We start from the raw sequence: 9,436 nt of genomic DNA, 5'->3' as shown, positions 1-9,436 counted from the left end.
GCTTGGTGCCATGTAGCAGACTACTAAGTAAAATTAGAGATACTTTGGAGATTTGCCCAAGCAATATATTGTCTTAGATGGCATGAAAATAAAGAAGCAAATGTAGACAAATATTCAAACTGAAAAACTACATTAGTGTCTCATTAATTCTTAATTTGAGTTCTGTGCGGGAGGCAAAAGTCCTGCTTTTTATATTCTTACAATACAGACAGCAAAAGATTGAATGAGGATTAGACATTCTAGTCTTCTTCACCACACTGTCCTTGGCATCTTATGTGGAAGCGTACTTGGTGAAGGCAGAATAGCTGCTGTTAGAAAAAATATAAAGAGAGTATATCCAAATATACTGACAATCTAGGCACTCAGGGGTGACTTTATCGCTCTCTACAGGTACCTTAAAGGAGGCTGCAGCGAGGTGAGGATTGGTCTATTCTTCCATGTGCCTGGTGACAGGACAAGGGGGAATGGGCTCAAGTTGTGCCAGGGGAGGTTTACGTTGAATATTAGGAAGAACTTCTTTACTGTAAGGATTGTCAGGCATTAGAATGGGCTGTCCAGGGAAGTGGTGGAGTCACCATCCCTGAAGGTCTTTAAAAGACATTTAGATTTAGAGCTTAGTGATATGGTTTAGTGGAGGACTTTTTAGTGTTAGGTCAGAGGTTGGGCTAGATGGTCTTGGAGGTCTCTTCCAACCTAGATGATTCTGTGATTCTATGATATACATTTGCGTATATTGTGTATATTTTGTGATATTTGTGTAGCTCCTTTACTGAGACTGTGAATTAGTGAACAGCAAAAGGCACGTTCAGTAAATTCATTCATTCATTTCATACAATAAATTCTCTAAGAAAATTATGCTGATATGCATGTTACACAGCCCTTCTTGATCATGCTCATCTAATCTGTCTGTTTGGCCATCTCACTTGCCAGCATCACTTGGATCCATGCTTACCTGCTTTTCTACTTGCAAATAACCCTCTTCCTGAATTCATTCGTGAAGTAATGTTCTCTTCCAAATCTTGCCTTGGGGGCTACCTCTGCATAATGTTTACAGGAAAACACCCAGTTACTGCCATTAGCAATGTGTCAGGAGCCTGGCTAACAGGTTTGTAACTGAGTTCTTTAAACAATTTAGACTCGCTGATAGTGTTGATTTAACTATCTTCCTGACTTCTACAAGTCAGACAGCCTCTCATCTTCCTAGAGAAACAGCTCAGTGTGTTCTTGTTCATATTTAGGATAATTTGGGCAGGTTAATAAAAGCAAAGAGGATTATCATATCTGGAAAAGCTGACTAAGTATGTTTACACAGCAATTATATTTAGGGGGATAATATGATGTTGGAAGGCATTTTCATTATGAAAATTAAAAGGTTCAGAGAAAAGGGGCAATGATGGGAACTTTTAGAGAGATGTTTGCTTTTCCAGCCACATTTATTGACATTTTAGTCCATACAGAGGCTCTAGAAATGCCAGGAGTAAAATCCACCCAACCAATAAACTCTCCACCAACCTCAATATAAAGACATAAGCTACTTTTATCAATGGAAAAAAAAAAAAAAAAAAAGTAAAAAAAAAAAAAAAAGAAAAGTTGAAAAGTAAAGCCCACAAACCCAAGTGCAGAAGGAAAGAGTTGTGTGAAATACCACTGTGATGTGACAGTTCTTGGTATCAATTGGATTTCTGGGATGCCCAATATCAGAAAGATCCTTAAGCCTTGAAGGATTGATTTATGAGGTAAGGCTCATCAGGAATGCTGCAAACACAACATAAGCAGGACATTTTATTGAACTCCCCAGACTCTAACCCAGTAAATGCTAATGCTTCTGCAGGAACTTGAATGAGACAGGAGAGATCAGGATGCCTCGCATGTGAAGTTAAATATGAGCACATTGAAGGATTGGGGGCAAAGGTGCTTCTGCTAATATCATAGTAGGAAATGGGTTGAAATTGGTGGAAATTAGTCACCCCTTCCTTCAAGATCAATGGAATGAGCAAACTAATTTTAGTGAGGTAAATGAAACATATCCCAGCAAAGCAGCATGCAGAGGAGACCGGCCGCTGAAGGATGCAAAAGGCAAAGCAATTGCCCATAGCAGTGTAGGTTTGGGGCGGTTGTTTTCTTCAAATTCTGTATACGTGAAAAAATGTAAAGAGTGGGAAAAAATATATATATTAAAAACAAACAAACAAAAAAAAAAAGTGAAAAAAAAAAGCGAAACCCAGGCGCTGAGCACCGACCAAGCACCAGCACCTTGTGCCCGGGGCGGGCAGTGACAGAGGCTGGCTGGCAGCAGAGGCTCGGGGCCACCTGCCGGCGGCACCCTGCCGGTTCCCACCGCGTTCAAAGGCTCGGCGGCGAGCCCGGGGACACCTCCGGTGCCTCGTCCTCGGGCACAAAACCTCCCGAGGCTCCCAAACCCAGGCAGCTCCCCCCGGGCACCGACCGAGGCGTTTCGAAACCTCTCCAGGCCGCGGCGCCTGGGAAGCAAGCGCGGCGGGGAGGGACGAGAGAGGCTGCAAGGGGCGCGCCGCTCCCCGGCACGCATTTAATTTCCGAGCGTGAAGCAGGTGAGGCAGCGGGGACACCTTCTCCCCGCCGCGGGCTGGCCCTGCCCCGGCTCTGAGGGGAGGCCCGGCCCGGCCCGGCCCGGCCCGGCTGAGGCAGCCTCTGCCCCTCCCTCCGCTGCCGGAAGGGTCCGTCAGGAAAAGCCGCCTCCTTGCCAGCCGCCCCGCCGGCATCGGCCGCCCGCCCGGCTGCCCCCGGCTCCCCGCCGAGGGGCTCGGCTGAGCGAGGGAGGGAGGCGGCGGCGGGGCGGGCACCGCGCCCGTGGGGGCTGTGAGGCGGCGGCGGGCGCCGGGCGGGCAGGGCGGCGGGGAGGGAGGGAGAAGCCCGTTGCACCGCCGCGCCCTCCTCCCCTTCCTGGCGGAGGCAGCGCCACGTCTCGGGCAGAGCCGGGCTGGGCGGCCCCAGGTCTGCGGGGGGCTCGGCCGGGAGGTGGGAGAAGGGGGCGGCTGAGGCGCGGTGCCCGCCGCGGGGGTGGGGAGGGCGGGAGGGGCGGCTCCGGGCCTGAGGGGAGCGGGGAGCCGCCGGGGCCCGGCTCCGCGGCTGTAGGGCCCGGGGTGCCCGGCCCTGCCTGCCTCCAGCCGGGCCCCGCTGCCCTTCCGAGCGGCCGGCAGGGCTGGGGCGGTGCCGCTGCGGTCCTCTGAGGGCACGGCTGGGCTGCCGCGGGGTGTGCGTGGCGGTGGGGGTGCGAGGGGCTTTGAGGCCGGAATGCGTTCCCCTTGTAATGGGGAGGGGTCACACAGGAGACCCTGCTGGTAACGAGGTGCTGTTAAATGCCCTCTGACAGTGAGCGCTGTTGTGGCAAGGAAAGGCGCTGTTCTTGGCGGGTTACAAACCCTGGAACGTCCTCTGGATTTGCAGAGGTGTGAGCAGCCTCTGAGTCGTCCTTGCCTTTTGTCTGTGATTCCTCTTTGTCACTCGGTGTGCTGTCTGTCTGCCATGTGACAGCTGTTCCTTCAGACGGCCCATTATAAGCTTTCTGACACAGAAACGCTTTTAAAGCCTTTAACAAATTCCAGTGGAGGTTTTCATCTTTCTGCTCGGTGGGGCTTTCAGTTTCAGAACCGTGCCTCAGGTGTCTGGCACCTTCCAGCCTCACCTGTATGGGCTAGGAGGCAGGGGCACTGATCTAGTCCTGTGTACCTGAACTTCTGGTACCTTCTGTGATGTCCTGGTGATGAGCAGTGCACCTGGGTGGCTTGGTACAGTAGCAGGTACACCAGGGCTCTCTGGAGGTATGGAAGGAATGTTGCTCAAAATGTCTGTGTAAAAATGCAGCTAAAATATCTCTGACCTGAAATCCTCCCCTTTGGCCCCAAGTTTTAACTGGGGATTTCTGGTTTTTCTCTAATAAACAGGAATCTGTAACGTCTCATAATCTGAATTCAGTTGTCAGTATCTATTTGAACAAAATTCAGACAGCTGAAGTGACTATTTACAACAGCTTCTATCAAATTGTAGCAATTGACAAGGTTGATAACTACAGGCACAATCTGAATGCCTAGTGAATGATTTGCAAATGCTATAAAAACTGTTTGGAAATCTTCCTCTTGACTCACTGTAGGAGAAGGCCAGCACTGGGCTGCAGCCTGGGCCTTGTTCTCACTGCCAGTGCATGCTGTAATTAGTAGCTCGGGCTCTGTGCAGTGATAAGTACTGGTTGCTCTGCAGGCAAGTAAACAGTATGATGTCAGTTAAATAAATAAAAAGCCTGAATTCCCTCCTGCATTCTAACTAAAGTAATTGCAACTTAAATAGCATTAGGTCCTTCAGATGAAATATGTGGTATGAAAGTCCAGGCTGTGATTTACAGAGCAGAATGGTATTCTGAATACTGTCCAGTTTATTAAAGCAGAGACTCAGGAAACGTTTCCATTAAAAGGGACAGTGATCTTAAATGAGGTATCTTGCTGAATACGATGTTGTTGCATTGTTACACTGGTGTATTAATGCAACTTAAAAAAAAAAAATAGTGACAATAAAAAAGCTGTTAAATAGATCACTTCCTATTCACAAGCTCTGGATACTTTGTTATTGTCTCTGTTGTTATCCTGGTTCTGTGTATTGAGGTTGGTGGGCTGGTGAATAATCTGTGAGTACTGCTTGCTTTTTAACTGGTATTTTCAAAGCCCTAAGGAATGTTTGTAAATGAAATACATTTGTTTATAGAGAATGCAGTTCCTTGCTGATTACAACTTTGGCTGCAAGCCGTTTTCATGATCTCCTGGAATTATCGACTGCTGCACACCAACAGCTGAAAAGCTCAGAAAACTGCGCCTGCCTAACATCTCGGTGCTGATGTTGCTAATGGAGAGAAACCGGACTTGGTAGTTCACTTGGCAGGAAACTTAAAAGAAACACTTCCCTGCATCTGGATTGTTTTTACCATGGACTCCTCATCTGTCCAGCAGGACGTTCTGTTGGATGACAGAAGCAGCAATGGGGTGCCTCACACCTCTGAAGAACTCCTGGATTGTAAAGCCAAGTCAGATTTGCCTGTTACAGGAGATGAAATGAACAGTAAGTTATTTCATGTGAACTTCTCAATAACTTGCGATTCTCTTGTTTGGGTGATGCTTAGGGGCTTTGTCTTTGAGGTCAGGAATTTATTGTACAGTATTATGCAGAGCCGTAGCCTTCATCAAACTTTCTATGTATGAGGAAACTTTTCTATTTTAAAACTTATTATTTCAAAACAAATCCAAAGTGTTCATTTAACTACTCTTAGCCGTCAAGTGAGCATGTGTTTTTCATGTATTATTCTGTCTTCTGAAAATGTTTCCAAGAATGTACGTGTAAAGTTCTTTAGAACTAACGGTTCTGAAACGATTGTTGTAGAGTATGCTCAGCAATGGAATTTTTTATTCTGGCATAAGATTTTATTTTGGTTAATTCCATTAGGCAAAAAATAAAATGTACTCAAAAAGTCTCTCCAAATTTCCATAATGGAAGAGAGATGCTGGCATGTATTCCCCAAATTATCTCACCCAAATTGTCTCAAAATAATGTAGACAAGCTCTGTAAGAAAATAATGCAGCTGCTTAAAAGAAACTTAAGAATGCACACACCAATGTGGGTAGATTACCAAGTCATGGAAAACTTCAGGTTGGAAGGCACCTCTGTGGGTCATCTAGTCCAATCTCGTGCATAGAACAGATCTAGCTTTTAAGTTAGATCAGGTTGCTTAGGCTCTTGTCCTGCTGAATTTTGAAAATCTCCACTGGGGGAGTTCAACAGCCTCTCTACTCATGCCATTACTTAACTACTGTCATGGTGAAGATATTTCTATTGTATTGAATTGAAGTTTCTACGTTTCCACTACAGATGTCTAGGGAAAAGTTGATATATGAGGGTGTGGTGATAGGTGGGTGGAGGGGGTCTATATGCTGTGGCTGTGTAGATGCACAAAAGTATACAGGGCCTTTATGTAAGGGAAACCTTTCTGTTGATACGGAGTTCATCACGTGATGTTGTTAGTGTTCCGCCCTCCCCTGGTGTCGCAGATTTGCCATCTTGTAGTGGGCAGGAAAGTGGAGTCCTAAGACTTTGTGTTTGTCATGCTGCCCTTTATCACAATCTCAGCGTAACTGTGTGATGATTCACTCATCTTTTATGAAGTTGGAGATCATACTTTCCTGCCTTCTCCCGTCTTGAGCATTGTGCAAACAATTGATTTGTGGCTTATAAATAGGTAGTGTGTGTCTCTAGTATTTTCAGTCTAATTGCATCTCCTCCCCCACTGTTCTGACCACAGCTGTTTTGACACTAACTTTAGTTCAAGGCATCACTTAGATTCTGAGTGTCTCATGGCCTCAGGAAGTTGCCAGGAAACCATTCTTCTAGAATTTTGCTCCAGTATCTCTTTTATACATGGATACCACTCATGGATGTGAAGATAAAAAATAGAAAAAAGGTATAAACTTGATGCAGTAATAGCTGCAGTTTCTGAAAGATGAGCAGAAACAATATTTCTCATTGTGTAAGGTGTCATTATTTTTGTTTGCTTGTACTATTCATAACACTCACCTCTCTTTTAAATTTTCCTTTGACAATTTAAACTGCAGTTTTAGAATCTCTTCATCTGACTTACATTGGTAGGTCATTAAAAAAGCAATCCCATTTTCTTTCTTCCTTTGTGTCCTTGTTGTACCCATCCCTTCTATCATGGTGAGCTAAATCAGAGAACTGATTCAGGGTAAAATGGCCTTCAAATGTTCTCTGTGTGATTAAAAAAAAACACAACTTGAAAGTGTTTGAATTCAAAATTCAGTGAACTGATATGTTCAGGCCACTTAAAGCTGAGAGTTTTAGATATTTATTTTTTTATCCACATTGTTTTCTCATTCAGTTTCCTCTGTGCTGATTCACCCTACAAACATCTGTGCTGGCTCAAGGGAGGATGTACCACAGAGGTGGGAACAAATGGGTAGCAGTGGAAAAAGTCCTACTTTCTTACCTCTGGCTTTTTCCCATATGGCTTATTTAATTAAAGAGGTATGCTTACATGTTCACCACGTAGATGAATAGCTTTATTTTTGAATTGTTTTGTTTTCAGAGGGCTGTAGTGACCCATAATATGTTTATGGGTCATATATAAAGTTTATAAAGTTTACTAGCAATGTGGTAAAGGACCGATATCAAAATCAATAAAGCTTTCTTTAATCTCTGTAATCATCTTCCTGGATACAGAATATTTGTGCATATGTATCTTAGAAACACATTTTGAGAGGATCTTCTTACTAATTTATTGTTTCTCAGTTCTGTGTCTTCCTGACATCATTTAAAAAAAATAAAAATAAAAATTCAAGAAAGTGCTTTTTCAAGTCTGTAGCTGTGGGGAGAGAAAATAGAAAGAGGAAACTGATTTTTCTGCTTGCAAATACTTCGATTAAAAATGCTAAATGTTTTCATATGTCTTTATGGGGAAAAAAAAATAATCTTCTATATATCCTGCTGAGTTCCAGTTACTACAGTGGTATATGGTATGTGAACAGAATGAGAGTGGCTATTCCAGTTCCCTGCTTGTTTGAGTTGTTTTACTGAGATTTAAAATAATGCATTTAATGTTAGATATATAGTTTTGTTGCAACAGCACTTTCATAAACATCAGTAGTACCCAACCAAGTGAAGTGAACATGTGTGAGAAATCCAAAATACAAACCTATGAAGTGTTGAGCTGTTATTGCAGATGCATGTTTGATGATGGAAAAGAGGAAAAAAAAACCACACAGATATGTCAAGATAAGATTGGTATTAAAGTGGTTCTTGAATTGCCTTATAATTGCTAGATTTATTCTTTTAATTCACGTAAGTTTTTCTGCAGTACTTATGATTGGAGCCATCTTCTTGGAAAATTTTTAAACTCTGTATAAAATTCAGAAACTCTGCTTGGCCCATGCTGGGAGTTGGGCTGGTGGGTGCTTTCTCACCAGTACCCAGAAGCATACCAAAGAGCTGAATCACTCAGCAGAGGCCTGCAGTTGCCACGTCTTATTTGTAGTAGGTTGCTGCTCAGTGTGACACAGATTACATTATTTATATTTGGTGTACAATGCTTCTAAATCTAACACGATTTAGAAACCCACATGACACTTTGAAAATAATTCATGGCCGCTTTTGAGATCCTGTCTGAAGGCACTATATTAAAGTAAATTAAAGGTGTTTCTTCATTTTAAAAGACCAGAAGAAACATACTTTATAAAATTGTTTTATTGTCATTAGCAATCTATATTCTTACAGTCTAAAGGCAATAGTGTTGGTGTTGTTTTTATGTGGCAGTGTAAAGATAAACGGAGTATCTCAGTGAAACTTTCTCTTTCAGCTACTGGTGTTAGCGTCAGTGAAGTGCCAAATGAAGAGGAAAGTCTGAAGATAAACATCAAAGCGGATGCCTGCCAGAATGGGCCAGAGTCACTCTTCCCCGACTCTCCTATATCTTTTGATCCCACCAGCAGTCCTCAGGGTCAAGAGTCATCCCCAGGTGTGACTGGTTTCCATGACAGCCTAAGGAAGTCTCAGGGAACTAGTGCTGAGGGCATAGTTCTTAGAAAAGAAGCTTTGCAGTCTCTCAAACTAAGTCTTCCCATGCAAGAAACAGAATTGTGTAAGCATCTGTTTATGATAGCGCCCCTGCTTTCTATTGCTGCATAAAGCTTTTTTCTCTGAGCCTGACTGTAAAATCTGTAATATCATTTCAGCTTGGACTAAGTGTCATTTTGGCAGTAAGCTTTTACTTTGAACTGAAATTCATTTTCTTTCAGTAAACCACTCTCTGCTGCAACTAAAGCACGTGCCTTAACATCTAAAAATCATTCTCACACTGGACGGGAATTTGTTTTCTGGGACTGAAGCGATTCTCATCTTCCTTCTTTATTACTAGAAATAATAGGTGACAACTTAAAAAAAATAATAATAAAAAAATAACAAAAACACAGCACAACCAGGTGATTTTAAGATAAGTAATAAACATGGGAGTAGAAGGGCAAAGCCTTTATAGCAAGGTGTCTAATGCTCCAGGCATCTTCAATAATGTTTTTTAAAAGCATTACTATTAGAAAGACTTAACGTGATTTAACAAAGTAGAAAATTTATCTAATGAATAGCCTTTCTCAGGCCTTTAAGGAATGAATAGACTGTGTAGGTCTGTCTCAGTTTTTTAATTTCAGTACTACTACAAGTGCAGAACAGATGAGATAGTAATAGTCTTGTTCTTGCTGTAAGATCTTTCTCTTTTCATATATACTCAGAAGAGCGACAGTATTTGCAAACGGGAAAGCTGAAATACGCAGTCATTATTAATGCTTACACAAAGATACATTAGAGAAGGGTATTCTGAGGTGCATGCAATGGGCTTTCCTTGCGTTCTTTGCTT

The 9,436-nt window shown here is 43.1% G+C and overlaps 1 protein-coding gene across 5 annotated transcripts in view; it reads left to right on the top strand.

The window, feature by feature from the left end:
• The first annotated feature begins 2,549 nt into the window (after positions 1–2,549).
• GOLGA3 (golgin A3) overlaps positions 2,550–9,436 on the top strand; it is a 29,049-nt gene continuing 22,162 nt past the window's right edge. Inside the window, exons 1-3 of one of the 5 annotated variants that reach the window (XM_082774549.1) lie at positions 2,550–2,570; positions 4,735–5,085; positions 8,387–8,668. In XM_082774549.1, coding sequence (XP_082630675.1) covers positions 4,953–5,085; positions 8,387–8,668 — 415 coding nt within the window. In that variant the 5' untranslated portion in view covers positions 2,550–2,570; positions 4,735–4,952. Of the gene's footprint in view, positions 2,571–2,832; positions 2,998–3,239; positions 3,429–4,734; positions 5,086–8,386; positions 8,669–9,436 lie in introns of those variants that run through there. The other 4 variants (XM_082774547.1, XM_082774551.1, XM_082774548.1 and 1 more) reach the window with 4 other exon arrangements.

The sequence above is a fragment of the Aythya marila genome (genome assembly GCF_965140915.1).
Source record: "Aythya marila genome assembly, chromosome: 17".
NCBI lineage: Eukaryota > Metazoa > Chordata > Aves > Anseriformes > Anatidae > Aythya > Aythya marila.
This window is presented reverse-complemented; position numbering and strand designations above follow the sequence as displayed.